Here is a 17198-nt window from a genome sequence, read left to right as displayed (position 1 = left end):
ATTGTTGGTATGAAAAGTGGTCTCTCTACCCACTTTTTTCATGGCCCTCTCGACGATCTGGTGTGAAACCTTGAGATCTCTTGGATGGGCCCTCATGGACTTGATAGGGTTGCCCTGGCTGTTTTCTTTAACTTCTCCAGATCCAGTTGGGCTTTTTGACCGAGCCTTTCTTCCTCTCCAACGTTTTGGACTTGCTGACGGCATAGACGATGGTCCTGGAGATTGCTTGGAGGGCACAAATGGGAATTCTTCGATCACGTTCAAAATTCATTTTGTTGACTTGCACGTAAGCTAGAGAGTCCAGATTTGTTTGTTTTGTAATTCATTGTTTATGCTGTTGTAATGTATCGCAAAAAGGATTAATTTCAATCACTCAACCTTAATTAATTATTGAATTATGAAGTGGCCAGACGACCCGCAACCTTAATTAATTATTGAATTATGAAGTGGCCAGACGACCCGATACATTATTACCACCTGTTAAATCTTCTAGGGGCACATCAAGGCCATTATCAAAGTCGATAGAGGCCTCATTGAAGGATAGAAATGGAAAAACATGTGCCATCATCTTTTGTACGAAGTTTTGTTAATTGAAATCCCCCAGTTTCCTAAATTAACCTGTTAAAATTCCAGATTCGAAATGTTCAGTTTTATATTACGCACCCAATAATTTTATTGTTATTGTTCCTGTCATTTAAATTGCATCACTTTTAGTCTACAACTCTTCTTTAACGCTTTTTTATATATCATAATATGTTAACAACCAAGAGGATGATCAACAAATCTCTTAGTTCCTTAAAATCCCGAACATAAAACTTGATTTCTAATATAATCAACTTATTTCGAGCCTAAAATAAATATTTAGTTTTAGTTGTTAATAGTTTTTCATTTATTCAGTCGTCAGCTGCTCCATTATTTATATGTAATCATGTTATGGACTAACTGACTTATGTTACTTAGAAAGAACATTTAAAATGATAACAGAAGTCAACACGAAAAAAAATAATAATAGTTTTTAATAGATTAGGATCTTTTAGTATTTATCACCTTTTTATAGGCTTGAGACAATTTTGTGGCTGTGAAAAAATCTACAATCTACAAGGAAACCCATTAACCTACACCATCTAATTTGAATTAGATGGGCTTAGAAGTCCTGTGCTAAACAATAACAAAACGTTTTTTTTTTCGTTCAAAATTTATTATTTGCTTTATGGGGCAAAGTCCTCATAACACTTTTAAAACTATTGTATAGCTTGAATTTTATTTTTTTCATCAAGAAGCAGTGTTAAATTAATGCACAAATTGTTTTTTTATCCATCGTTTTAAAAATAACAAAAGTAACGTCACACTTTGCACAATAACTCACAAACTAAAGAGCAGACTATCATGAAATTTGAAACGTTGGTAGAAACTGTAAATGAGGTGAATTAAAAAAAGTAACGCCATCTATGTGTGAAGACAGGGACGTTTCAGTACATATGATGATGATATACCTTGATGTAGGTGGTATCGTCTAATTCTGAGAAATTACAATTTAAAGACTAAGCAACAATTTTTTTTTAAAGGGGTTTGTTTGGAATGATTTCACAGTTTTTTCATATATTTTCAAGACAAAGGAATTTCATTAAAAAAGTCAATATTTGTTTTTTAATATCAAAAAGAGTATTTTCGTCTAGTAAAAAATTTAGCAGGCATCGTAAATTTGGTATGCTCGATTTATTAATTTTTTAATGTTATGTTACACTCACCAAAAACATATATATATTTACTTTTTTAGCTATATAATATGTTTATTTTCTTTATGAGAGGCATAAAGGTGACAAATACTACTTGTTTAATTGGCAATTTTTTGTTATTGACAAATAGGGATCAAAGAATTTGCATCAAATTTTATTTAAATATGAAATTAAGTTCTCCAAAACCCTTAAAAAGATGACAATATCATACGGTGAAACTGTTCTGAGTAAAAAAATAAAAAAGTTTACAAGTCGTACAAACTCTTCCAAGATTTGGCACCATCTGAATTTTTCTTTTTCCCAAAACAGAAGAGATTAATGAAAGGACAGAGATTTGTAAGGATTGAAAGAGATAATGACCTCATTGCTGGAAGGGCTTAAGGCTATTCGGAAAAGTGCATATGAGAATTGCTGCGAGGATTGGAAAAAGCGTTAGCAAATGTATATTGTATCTGAGGGAGATTATTTTGCATGGGACAACATAAATATTGGTGAATAAATAAATATGTTTCTTGAAACATACAAAGTCACCTTACTTTTTGAAACACAACTCATGAATAGATATAATTTTTTTGTCAATAAAAATTTATTAAAGTTGAAACAATTAATGTCTCCAAACTCCATTGTTTACCTATATCTTAATGAATCATTTATTTTCTTATTGCAATATAACTGAGTATAACGGAATTTAAAAAAAACTAATCTTTGAGTTATTTTAACATCAACAAATTCAAATCAAATTTATATTGCGACTTAAATAAACCTGCTATTAGCAAATAATCTTGTTTAAACAAAAGGCCAATGATTTATACTTTAATTGCATTATAAATGAAAATTGTTGGCTTTATGACAAAGATGATAATTTAAACGATGAAAAAGAGCGCAATTTGATTCTCAGAACTTCAGCTCTGACTAATTATTTCACTTGTTGAAAGTGGAAATTCCTTTCACACACTATGAAAACACTCTCATTCCGAGAAGGCTTCAATCCTTTTCAGCCCTGTTGTTACACAGCACTGCATTTTTATAGAAGTATGCTGACAATAAATTTTTGTATATCTATTGACCAATTCTAAATGATTTATTTAATCACCGATAAATAATCTTTCTTTATGTATGGTTAAGATTATTCAAGCACCGAATATTTCATGTTCTATTATAAAGTAATTTAATCATATAATTGATACTTTTTAAATGATTATATAAGAACATATTATGGTGAATAAATACATTAATTTTTGAGAATATTCTTCATATTATGCACGAATACATATTGTAAATACAGCTTCACCACAGGTTAATTTTCTTTATTATGTAATAAAAGTGTTGAAACTCGGTCTTAGACCGATTTTTTTTTTTTTCGGTTCGGTCTTAAGTTAGTTTTTTAGACTGATTTTTTGGTCCAGATCAAGGTAGTCTCAGGACGTGGAGTGATAATTTTTGGTCTGACTCCAAATACAATTTTTTTACACCTCCATGTATACCACAAGCGTTAGTGCTGCAGGGAGAAAGAGAAGAAAAAAGAAACTCCTTTTTCCTCTGTTAGAAGCTGTCTTGGATATTTCTGGTGAATATTTATTGAATTCCAAAGGAAAAAACTCCAAAAATAACCTTTAAATAGATGATAATATCTTTGAACTAATATACATTGTTAATAGTCATATTACACTTATTTCAGTTTATTATGATTCAAGTTTAAACCTGCAGGAGTTCCCGGCATTACTTGGAGTAATTAGGTGTCAGCTAAACGATACATTTTCTTTAATAATATAAAATACAACTCTCCAATAAGTCGTCAGTGGCAGTCTCCCCATTTATTAAGGAGCAATCTTACGCAAAACTTCTCAATATCAAAGTTAACAGAAATGCAAAGTTATACCATAGCGCTTTTCCGACTGATGTTTGACTTTCACCACGGGGTTTTAATAGTGACGTCAAAGAGTATAATCTGTTACTATTAACCCTATAATTTCTTGTATTATATGATGTTAATTTACCGTTGTTACTCTCTATGACAAAGAAATATATCTGTCTTGCCTTTAGTCGGTACGGTACATCAAATTAAAAAATATATACTTTATGATGGATTTATGATATTTACCTTGTTCAATACTAATATCAATTCATATGTGTTCTCTCTTCAAAATGAATGAATAATATTAAGAATTTGAGAAACATGAAATATTAAGATGGGATGACTAGGGCTGGGACGGTACAGTTTGGTACACCCTTCACGGTACACGGGTCAGTAAGGGTATATAGTCAAATGTTGTTGTTTTTTTGAGAGTTTTTTCTATATTTAATTTTCGGTAGAAATTAATTATTCCTAAATGATATATATATTTAACTTCTCTAAAAAAGATAGGTGGATATAAAATATACAGGGCTTACATTAAAATATTATTAATGAATTTATAAATTTCTTTGCAAAAAGATGAGCTTGTCTACATTTTCTGTCAATAGCCCAGACCGATTAGGAGCCACAATATCGACAGTTCTCAAAAAGTTTTTTCGCTTGATATAGATTGGAACTTTATCTTTTATCTTTTCGTCAACTGAGATGTATTTTATCATTTAGTGAGTCTTTTGAATAGTGTGTTGTTGTTTTTTTTGGCTCAGATTCGTAGGTATGGAATCAATATTTAAGGCGCAATATATATTTATGAAGCAAAATATATGTTCGATTTGGTAAAAAATAATCACCAACGTAATTGCTCCTGTTTTTTAGATATATATATTGTATAAACCAAATAAATAATGATAAAACAAACCCAAATTTTATAATATTTAAAATGTTATCATATATATATACGTATCGTACTGAGGATAAAAACGTAATGATATACGAATAAAATGGAGCTAAATAGGCAAATAAAAAACAAAATTAAGCGCTGTGTCTTCTAGTAGAGTTATATATTTCCGTAATGAAAGGGAAAATGGATGCACTTAATATTTAGAGTGGAAAATTGATTTAAAAACCCCGATGGCTTTGGCGGTAAGATGATTAAAACAAACGGGGGTGGGGATACTAAGAGGCAGAGAATTCTTTTTTTTAAGGCTAAAAGTTAGAGAGTGTCTAATGGGGGGTAGTTACTTTATAACAGAAGCACTTATACGCATTTTCTACCTCAAAATACAAAAAAATGAAATGAAACACGAAAATACAAATAAATCTTATTAACATAGAATCACTTCTGACGAGTCTATAGATCAGAGGTCAGCTAACATTTTTTAGCATTACTTATAGTAAAATTAATTTACTCCAAACTTGTGTAGGGCGGGGGAGGGCTTGGTTTTCACATCATTAATTTTTCAGAGCCCCTCCATCCCCCCCACCACCTTCGAACACCCCTCTAGTGGCATAATGTTTCTTTCATTTCAGACTAGGAAGTAGTAAATGTCCTTCTTTATGGCATGGAAATAACATCCACTACCATTACCCCATTTGGCGTAATTTACCCCTGTTTCCCGAACACTGCTTTAGAAGTTCACTAATAAAAACAAGTAAAATTCATTTTAACATACCAGTGTTTATATTCCATGCAAATCTTAATATAGACTGAAAATGCACTTGAATTAATTAATCATATGCATAATAGACCAATAAAAAAACCACAAGTAGTACTCCTTGTATACACAAATACCCCTGCAACATTTCATTAATACGACTACATTATTATTTCTTGGATCAAAAATACTTATATGATTTACATCAGGGAAATATTTCAATAATATAGCTTCATTGTTATTTCTGAGAGTAAAATATGTTTATTATATACATCGTGGAGCACTATATACAGTTCACCCGCTAACTTTTTTCTTATATTCAGACAGACAGATCGAAAGACAAACCTTGGTTCATTAATATAAATAAGAGATCAAATTTTCTTTTTCCTTCTAGATAAACCGTCGTTGTTGCTTTCATTATATTAAATAAAGATCCTACGTAGCTTATAAATATCTGAATAACTTTGAAGATTTAAAAAGTACACAATATGTGTTATAACAAAATCTGCATACAGATATAACAATCAGAATCTATCCATCCATATTTTATAGTATAGCCATAAAACTAAAGTATATAAAAATTTGAAACTCAGATATGCTTTTAATTTGACAATTAGAAAGGATTTATGATCATTCTTTATTGATTAAGACCAGAACAAGTGCAGTGCTTTAAGAGTTAGAAACAAGGTAGATAACGGGAATCAAAGGAATATACTATTGATTTGATAATTCATCTCAACAGATGCTCAAATTTGGAGTTTGGCATTCAACGACGGGAAGGAAATTCCTCTGAGCAATCTTTGTTTAAACTTTGAATGACGTCATTGTACCCAACACTAATAATACCTTGTGTATAATAGCAGAAAGTAAACTACAAATTTACTCAGATATTATTATGAGTAGATTTGTTGGTAACAGTGGATTTGCAGTTATTAGTTCTACCGAATCTCCAAATTCCAAATGATGATTCACAGATCAAAAACCAATTGTGTATGCGTTTATCTATTTGCTTATCCATGATAATAATATGTATTTTCAATCGCAAATAGAACAGAGTGACCAGACTTCCTTATAAGATTCATCTTTCTCTTTACAAGGTATATAATATAATCTTTAAAAAAAGTAGGATCTTGATTGATAATGATAATAATACTCTCGCAAAAAAAACAATAAATATCCAATGCCAAAAACGGTTATTACCATTAAAAATATGGGAATGCTATTTATAAGAAATTGTTTTATATGAGGAACGGGTGGAAACATGGACACAACCCTCTGTCCTTTTACCCCCGAGAGAGCATCCCGTCATTTTACCACTTAGCATTTCAATCACGCCGCTATCCATACCCTGAAACCATTTATCCTCATCCTATTTTATCACTATTGTTGAGAAGTGCAGCTAGTAATAGATAGAGGGCCAAAGCCATAAATGAATATTATGTAACTACTAATTAGGAGACGCATAAATGATCAATGAATATTTTCATTTAAGGTCTATGCAAAGTGAAGTACTGGCATTTCCACTTAATGAAGTCATCCAAGGCCTAGATTTAGCAGACCAAGCAAATCTTAACACTTCCTCTTCACTGCATATCTATTAAAAACTGAGATAATAGATGAGCTTTGATTAAATCTTTGGGTAGCTTCCAGGATATCTACACTCTGCCTCTTACAGTTGCCTTTACAGAGACGATCTTTCCATGCTCAAATACATTAAAACAAGAAGAACTAAATATTTTTGAAAATGAAATATTACTCGTAACATTAATTGGATTGGAGGCTTTTAATTTCTAGATAAAATAATAATAATATTTAGATAAATTACAGTGACAAGTGATGACGTTTTGATGAGTCTGTTACGTCACTAATACTTTCTTTATAAAGTTAAATTAATAATATAATAATTACGTTTTTATGGTTGTTAAATGATTGAATGTTTGGTTGTAGGGCTGCCATTTATTGTAATAAGTGCGTAACGGTGTGGGTAGATTGATCGGAGAGGGACATCTAGGAAGTAAAAAGATGGGGGACTTGCTCTGGATTGAAATGGCGAAAAGTAGTCGTTCAGATGCTAAGAGTCCTAGAACCGTTGCTGGTATGAGGAACAAAGATCAAATGAACTCTTTCAATAAATTATTGGAATATCTAAGTTCAACGACCTGTAATATGTTAAGCTTGATCAAAAAGAACATTACCTTTGAGGTGCAAAAAATCATCCAAGGTGGATGTATTATTCATTCTTTTGACTGGGACTTTTATTGAATATCAAACTCAGAGTATAAATATATCATATTTCATGTCCTAAAAAGTATTCCCTGTTTGATCATGAACTGTCAATCTATGTCTCTTTGTGCATCAAATACATTTTCAAAGATCTTCATGCTTCAATCCCGTGATTGCCTTGTTTCTGATGCTAGATATTTGCTTCTGATAGTCAAATATTTGAAATGTTGAAAAACCTATGTTTTAATATAATGAAGTTCAGCGTCATCTTGTGAGATTTGCTACATTTAAAAATCTATTAATTCCTTATACCTTGGTTATAATTTCTAGGAATTCTTGGTCAAATTATTGACTGTATAAGAGAAAATCAATTTCATAAATTGCCTTGGAGTATTACACTAATGAGTTTATTTCATATTCGGAAGTTGTACCTCGGGATTTTGATGGTATACCTCCTTTTTTAATTACGAAATTACTTTTGTATCAATAATATCTATGTGTTTTTCTCTAAATGTAACATATGTCTTGAAGATGTTTCCCACATATTCATTGTACAATATAATAATTATTACATGGAACACGGAAAAAACTTCATTTCTTGGAATTAAATATATGTTGCGATGTCCGTACAAGTTACAACTTGTATAAGAAAATTGTACTAGTTAAAATTCTAAGTGTATTATTTAATTAAAATATTGGTCCTTCTAATTATTATCTACCCGTTGATACTATCGGACCATTTTTATGTATCAAAATTACAAGGTTGTTATGTATTTATGAATAGTAAAACAAAGCGTCTATGAATTTCATAATGTGCCACATTATACTTGTATTTTTTTTTAATGTTACATTAATTGGTTAGATGGAGTTGCACTGATCAAGTATAAGTATTCATAATAATATTACAATTACTCCATCTAACCTAGGAATCTTTTTGTTAAATCCATTTACATACAACAAGTATTATATATTTCTTTCTCTATGAATCACCGGGGTTGAAACTCACATTGAGTTCAAGAGAATAATCTCCCCCAAGCGCGTTGTCACTGAGCTATGGTGATTCCAATGTATATTCGTAATTTGTAGAGTTCAAAACGAGACTATGACCGATCATCCATGAAATATTCCATTAATGCGTTATCCTTATTCCAATTATTATAAATCGGTCATTTAAATTATCCCTCTCATTTTTGATTGTTACGTGTACAATTTGCCTATACAAGTCTAACGCGTGTATCAAAACTATTTCCCTATCACTTGAAATGCGAATGTATCGAGGTTGTGTTGATAGATTTTAAAACCTCCCATGAGAAATAATATCTAAGAGTCTAAGCTGTTGATTTCTGTTTTTACAACTATGGAGCAAGTGAATTGGGTAAAAGTTAACACTCTGCTCTTTATATATATAGGACATTATGAGAAAATCAAAGAGTACTATATACAGAATATCATGTACACACGCTCGATGCTACATGCACACGCCTGCAGTATTTCATTAATTCGACTATCTTGTTATTTCTTAGATTAAATATCAATTAAATGTCAATGATATACATCAGGGAGGGTTATATGCAGTGTACCACCCTGCGCCTGTTTTTCATGCAGACAGACAAACTTTGTTTTATTGAAATGTAAATATGTTTAATGATTTGTTTATTTCAGGGGCTCCTCAAATGATGGTTGATACACATGATCGCTACTCACCAAAGTTTAACAACGCCTCTCGAAATAATTATCCAATTCAACTCTATTATGGGGGTCATGAGCAGTTTTTAGAGGAACAATTAGAGTGCAGCAGCAATCTTCATAATTCCAACCAAATCCCTCTCAATTATCCATCCATTCCTTCATCCGGGCATTTACCTTCTATGGTAAGATACGCAATGCATTAGATTTTTATTATATTTACATACTTACATATTGGGATGAACATACAGTTATTTATGATGATACCAATGTACTTGAGATGAATAGACTTAGATCTATAGAATAATGGATAATTATTATTTATATGAATGTATCTTCTTGAGTGAAATTGAATACAATGTGTCGTAATAGGTTGGGATCATAATTATTAATCCGTTTCAAGGTTGAATGTTTATTCATACAAATATTCAATTGTCACTTTGATTGTGTTTCTCTGTACATTATAAATAATTGGGGAGGGGTTCACTACAGTAAACATTTATATACCGGGTGTTGCATGGATATTAGGATACTCCTGTTAACTCATATACATTCAGGTTGAGCCAACCAATTTTAAAGCATGAAATTACATCAAAAAATGCTGAGCTTATTTTTGTTTTCCTACATCGTTTGCAGTTGTGTAAAAACCATAGATGCCATTGTCCCACTTTCTTGGGAATTATCGCAATAAAAAAATATTTGCGATGAATAAAAAATTATAAATGTTATAGTTTTGAAAAAAGTTCGGCCAAGTCCAAACATTTTAACTCCATAATTAAAATAGAGTTTAATTTCTCTTTTGAAAAAGCTTTTTTATCAAATTTGGAATTTATAAAAAAAAAAATTCTATCAAAAAAGTCAAACTGTCCTGTCCCCCCCCTCCCCTCAAATAAAAAATCAGCTGACGCCTCTGACAATGTAACTATATTATAACTCCCTCACCCCACTAAGAAATACATTCCTGCGCTGGTGATCGCACGTTACTCTCACAGTACACATGAAATCAGAAAGAGAGGCTTGGAACTAGATCCCTGCACTTCTGCGTGCAGGAAGAAATCTTACAGATATTTCTGCCAGCTCAAGGTGTCCGAGAATACAGTCTACCTTGTCAAGCAGTGGCTTACTAGCAGTGATTATGAAGGATAATATTTCAGATCTAAAACCGACAATGGGGGTGAGGAAAAAGTTCTGGCCTTAGTCGATGTGGAACCTACTGTCTTAATTTGAACCCACTTGACTTTACGTTTTGGCTGCACGTAGAGTCAAGAAACTTCTTCATCTATCACTCGAACATCACCTCCCTGAAAGATCTGTCAATAAGCACTGGGAGAGCATGATCGCAATACTATTCGTAACGGGTATTCAGTCGTTAAAAAACTACTGAGGGCAGCCTTATGTCCGTAGTACTCCCACATATATTTTTGACCAGCTGTAGGGGTCCAAAAATACAGTATAATTGAGATTAGCAAAGGATACACAGAAGTTATTATGTAAAAACAGCGTCCAGCTAGACTTCTGGCCATGGTCAATATTTTCCCCACACCCGTAACTCTGACTTAAATTCGTTTGACCTTATGTTCTGACTGCACGTGGATTCCAGGGCCTATGCCATCTATCATTTCAACATTGCTCCGTTAATGAGGACTGAGAGGGCCTGAGAGAAGATACTATTTGCAACGGGTGTTCAGCCTTTATACTCCTCCTGAAGGCCATCAAGTGCGTGTGTGAAGGAATAATATAGGTGTTACTCTACGTATTTGTTATTGAAATTATGAATTGAAAAGTTCCTTATTTCTATGCGACACCCTGTATATAGAATCCAAACATATTTTATCCTGGAAGGCTTTAACTGTTCAAAAGATATGTATCCCACTAGTTATAAATGAAAAATAGTTATAATAATAATTATCTAACTGATCCAGAAGATGAGTGAGAGGGAAAATCTTTCAGCCCTGAAGGCTCTGAAATACATATGTAAGATAAACCTACGGTTTAATTTCAAGATGCATCAGTATTTTTTTTTTTTTTTTTTTTTTTTGAAAGAGCACCCACATTCACGAGTTTTACATATACATAACATAAACATAAAAAACGTGGATACTGATAAAAAATGTCTCTCAATCATCCACACCTAATTTTTTAATAATGTAAACTCAGTAAATATTAGGAGGTGGGGATTTTAAATCAGGAAATTTGATATTTCATTTTATTTCCCAAAATGAAATACACAATTCCCAAATCGTTTACTATTACATGAAGGAGTCCACAGTGATATACATCACACTCAAACCAACCATCTCCGGCTTCAACTATAGCCTCCAACCTAGGCCTTAATCTTGCACATGTCTTGATTGAGAACTCCCCATCCGTGTTGACCACAAGGAGTCAACAGTGACATGTGCACGTTTATGAGACTCTTTCTCCAAGACGCTCCACATATAGAAGTCCAAAGTTTTCAGATTCTGCGAGCTAGGACACCAACTTTTCTTTTTCCACAGCATGCCCAAGTCTGTAGAGCATTTCTTGATCGTGGCACTTTCAAACTTGAAGCATTTATTTTATTGATTGCTTACTTTGGAATACAGGGATTTTTTAAACAACTACCGCCATTCCTTAATCAAGTAGGGAACTTTTGACACAGCTCTCATGCATATTTAGTATTTAAAAATATCGAATAGGAATGATTACTTATTTATTCAAAGCGTGTTCCAGCAAATCGTGAATTAAACTAATCAATAACTTGATGGTAGAGCAATAATTTAAAAACTGATGTACGACAACAAGAAATAACATGAAAAGAATGCCACCTTATTGGTTTCTGAAGGCTTAAAGATGAGCGGGAAAGTGTAGGAGGAGATCATGAAGACAGTTGCCTTTTTTTTTTTAAATGACCTATGGGAAAATTATGATTTCCAGTAAAAAAACAACTCAAAAGGTGTGTTAAGACAACTTGATGAATTTCTGGCCCTCGTCAATATGGTCTCTGTTATCATTAGACTGCAACCTTTTTGCCTATGGGATCTGGAGTGCTACAAACATGAAGGTATGTGCCACCTCTCATGTGAATATGGATGCCGTAAGTGTTACCAATGGGGCTGAGAAAGAGTGGGATGCCATGCCAGAGGAAGAATGTGTGAAGAATATCTAGAATTGAGGCCATGGTGGATGCGAAGGGTGCCCACTTTGATATTGGATTGTTGATATGAACTAAAATAAATATATAAAGTCTCATTGTTTAACTAATACCAATTAGTCCGTTGGTATCTGAACACGTACTAATTCAATAATCAATGAAGGTTGAGTGATTTAAATTAGTTCATAAATCGATATTTAAAGTATAAACAATTAATTACAAAGCAAAGTATACCTGCACTCTCTAGCTTACGTACAAGTCAAGAAAATGAATTCTTAAACTTGGAAGTCGACTTTCCATTCGCGCACTCCATGTAGTTGGGCGTCTCAAGGAGCACGGCCTAAGCCTCAGCAAGTAAGAAACGTTGGAGAGGAAGAAGGGCTCTATCAAAAAGACCAAACTGGACCCAGAGAAGTTAAAGAGAACAGCTCAGTCACTCCTCTCTAGTCCATGTGGGCCCATGCAAAGGATCATCGGGTTTCAAACCATACTCTGCGGAGATCTATCAAAAAAGTCGGTGAAAAGATCCTTATGAGAGTGGAGAGGCCACTTTTGAAGCCAACAACAAAAGAAATCTATCTCTTCCTTTGCAAGACTCTTTTGAACCTTTTTTGACACTTTTGGAAACCTTTCAGGCCTGTTTCCAGCGACTACACCGTTTGTGTTCATGTTAACAGAAAGACCTACAGTGTTCACCATCCAAACACTGAAGCCCTCAAAACCAATGTCAATCAGCACTGGGACATCATCTGCAGCTGCTACTAGGCCTTCTGCCACTGCTTGAAATCCATCATTTCTGCTAAGGGGGGCTACATGAATGATGAAGAGAGCTCAGGCGCACATCTATTTATAGTATTAACTTTGTTACAATTCTATTCTTGTTGAAATTTAAAATTCAAAGTGTTCAGATTTTAATGGACTACTCGGTACTTGTACTTTTTTGAGAATCTTGATGACTTTGAGTTTAGGAAAGATTTGCTCACGATTCGTAGAGACACACTGTATATTCTACATACATAATATGTCTTTATAATACTCAATAATACATTTTATATGTGTATAGACATGGGAAATTACGTATACTTATGTACATCAAGATGTCAATATTTTACCTTGACGATAAAACAGACATTGGATGAAATCGTTAATCCAGTTTGTTATATAACTTTGTTGATTTTGGACGGTATATCTATGTACTTATTGTACATATTTCACTAACACATAAATGTATAGTGTATTTTGTTCTGAGTTGTTGATGTTTTTGTGCTTATTTCCCCAAATCCGTGTATTGAACTTTGTTTGGGAAATTAATTCTTGTTAAGCTTTAATCATTTCCCAAAAATGATCAGACAATCGCTTTCAATTGGCACATAATTGAATAACTATCAACTGATTTTGTGACTGTTTTTTGGTTTTTTAGAAGGAGATGTTGCGTGATAAAATAAAAGCTATGACAAGATGGTTATATTATTCCCGCTAACTAAATGTAATTATCTTCTACAGTCCTTTCCTATTCTTGTATAAGCATTTTTATAGATTATAACTTGTTAAAAGGAATTATATTACGAAACAAGGATTTTATAGGATTCATACCTACAATGGATCTCAAACAAAGTTTTGACACAACCATAAGAAGTGACATGATGGATTTTCATATTGGAAAATACTCATGGATTGACGAACATACATAATGTTAGGCAAGAGCAGTGACCTACACATATAATTGCCTACAAAGGTAAATAATTGAGCAATATTTAAACCACATACTACCGAATTTTCTCAACCATATATAATAATCAATAATTTATAAAAGAGTTTTTTTTTTTTGCAAAATAAACATAATAAACTGACTAATATGATATAAATATAAAGCATTGAAACATTGCCTATTGTTCATGCTATCATTTCATTTTAAACTAAATTAAAATATACAATTGTGTACATCAATATTTTAAATATCCTTATCGGCTAAATGTCTCAAATTGCCCACCCAAATAAAATGTTTTTGGCTATTTCGCCTTGAGCAAATATAAAGAATTTGGTATTGCTGAATATATTTTTATTTTGCATTTGATTCCTTTAAAAAAGAAAATAACCATCAAACGTCCAAGAAAGTGGTCCTTCATGGACGCATTTTGATATGAAAATTTGTGAATTGTCGAAAAAAAAATGAAATTTTGATGTTGTTTCTTTAAAATGATCGATTTGAATCCAGTTGCAGGATTTTTATTTTATTAAGTATTATAAATGAAACATATATTTTGAAATAATATTTTTACAATCTTCCTCTAACTTGCCTCATAGTATGAATATTTAGTTCCAAACATACTGCCAATAAATAAATATTCTCTTTTGTTATCACGTATTACGCGCATGTTTTTTTATGTTTCTGTTCATTTTTATTATTCAAATATCCTTTTTCATACCGAATGTCTAAAATATTATTATCAAATATATATTTATTGTTCATTTAGGTCAAATAAAGCACACCATTTTCTAAATTTATAATTTTTGAACTACGAAAACTGTCAAATTAAATTCTTAAAAATACAAGCATTAATTTGTTATTCTTTAATTTCTAGAGTTGATTTGTTTTTATTTCAGCAAATTTTTATTTCTATAATCTATGTAGAAGTTTGATATTTTTCATTTATTAAAAACATTCAAATATGTTTTCAGCCAATAGTCTGCTAAAGCTTAAAAACAAATAAAGGTTCTAATCTTTAACCAATTAAAAAATATATATTTTAACTCATTCTCCAAATTCGAGTTCAAAGCATATATAATTGACTCAAATATGTCATTGAAATTGGGTTGTATGTATAAATGACGTACATTGAATTAGTGTTATGACAGCCCTTTTTATTTAATCCAGTCCATTACAGTCTTAGGCCCAGTCTTATCAGTTCTTGCGATCGGTTCTTACAACTGTCGGTCCTTTGGACTATCAGTACTAAAACTGATTAAAAAAAGAAGAGAGAAAGTTTAGTGACTTTTAGCACTCAGAGGCAGGATGTAACTGGACTGAACCGAGACTGAACTGGAAGGGACTACAGTCTTCACTCCTAAATAATGGCCGATATAAGATTCGTTGTATGGATGAAATAAAAATAAAATACTTGAAATTTTCTTTTCTTCTTGATTTTAGCTCAAGATTTTTTAATGTTGACACAATACATATATGTATATTCAATGAGAATAGTTTGCTTCCACAACAATTCAAATGACTTCAAGATGTGCATATTAAATATTATATACTTACATTTCAGTTGCTGTTGGAAGAATACTCATTTTTTCATTCTTTGATACAAATAACAAAGACCCTTTTATATTCAATCGATTTGTCAACATTAAATTTTGCAATAATTATTTAACCCATAAAGACACATGTGTTGCTGGATTACGTCACTCTCTTTTCTATTCAATTTTTAAATAATCATTTTGACCTTTACAATTATTTTAATACAATAATCATTAATAAATGTACGAAATGTTTCTGTTCCGTTTGAAAAATAACATTTTTAATAAACTAGAGTAAACTTATCAACATTTATGACAGTAATGTTAGATTATTTGGTTATATTTTTTTTAGCTATTTTGTTGTTTTTGACTATTATGTTTAGTTTGTTAGTATTTAGTTGTTACTTTTTATAAATGAAATGTCTATAAGCTTAATTATATAAAATGGATATTGTGGTTCGCCATAAAGATCTTCAATCTAAGTAAGATTGTAAGCCTTAACTAAACAGCTGGAACTAAATAAATAAATTGTTTAAAGACAAATAATTTCCTTCAAATTCCAGACTCCTCTATATTGCTCTAGAAAAAGAATGTTTATTGTACAACAACAAATCTACAGTTTAAAAGTGTATAAGATTAAAAATGCTTGAATGTCTCAAAATATCAGTTAATTTTCCTCTTTGCTATGGTGTCAGCAAGTCCAAAACGTTACAGAAGAAGAAGGGCTCTTTCAAAAAGGATAAAAATGACCCGGATGAGTTAAAGAAAGCAGCTCAGGCCCATCCCCTCATGCCCATAAGGTTTATAAGGAACCAATTGGGAATAAACATTTTTTTATTATTCGAAAACTACATTTAATGACATTCAATAACTAATAATGAGATCCACTTCTCTTGATAACCTCACCCACATGGAGCTTGAAGCTTTGGAAAGCCTTGGCTACGATCCAGCATTGTCATTGTACTGGTTCTATTTTAATTTACATTCCCTTCATGGATGGAGTATCCCAAGGAAGATATTACCAAATGTTCAAAAAAGTACAGGATGTCTTGGCCACAATATGTCCTCCCTTTTGGAGCCTTGATTTTAAGCTTTCATACAGCCCTGAACATATGCAATTCTTATTTCTGGGGGGAGGGTAGATCATTATTCCTGTGCCGAGTATCATTCATTTTTAAAGGCCCTGAATAAGTCCCGATGGGATTTTGTCTGCTAGAGACTTGGTCGTAATCCCGGCTTTTTTTTCATAGATATTCATTTACCCCAGAACCTAAAACGGCTTTATAATACCTACAATATTTTATGCATAATTGTTTTTTAAGATATATGTAGTAAATTTTATATAGACAGGTACTGCGGTACAATGTTCTCTTAGTAATACCTAATTATATTTTGCATGTTCAAATTATTTGATCAATGACCTATATTAGGTCGGGGAAAAAGTTATTTCGTATTTCCCGCCCTTTTTTTTAAACAAAGTATATCTTGTTCATTATTTGTGAAATTGGATCATACTATAAAGCATTACCAAGGTGTGAGTGTATACTACAAAAACTTGTTTGAACAGTATTGCACTTGTTTGGTTCATCTGTTAATTATTGTGGGTCAAGTTTGGGGGTCTTAAAGGAAGAAATTCGCCATACTTTACATTTATACTACCATAAAGGGAAACA

The 17198-nt window shown here is 32.0% G+C and overlaps 1 protein-coding gene across 4 annotated transcripts in view; it reads left to right on the top strand.

Annotated features, from left to right (window-relative positions):
• LOC121132287 (G protein-activated inward rectifier potassium channel 3) overlaps positions 1–17198 on the top strand; it is a 91092-nt gene that overhangs the window by 63442 nt on the left and 10452 nt on the right. For all 4 annotated transcript variants that reach the window (XM_071886623.1, XM_071886624.1, XM_040727654.2 and 1 more), the window contains one exon: positions 9129–9337. In XM_071886623.1, the coding sequence (XP_071742724.1) occupies positions 9129–9337 (209 nt within the window). The remainder of the gene's footprint in view (positions 1–9128; positions 9338–17198) is intronic.

This window comes from Lepeophtheirus salmonis, chromosome 2 (genome assembly GCF_016086655.4).
Source record: "Lepeophtheirus salmonis chromosome 2, UVic_Lsal_1.4, whole genome shotgun sequence".
NCBI lineage: Eukaryota > Metazoa > Arthropoda > Copepoda > Siphonostomatoida > Caligidae > Lepeophtheirus > Lepeophtheirus salmonis.
This window is presented reverse-complemented; position numbering and strand designations above follow the sequence as displayed.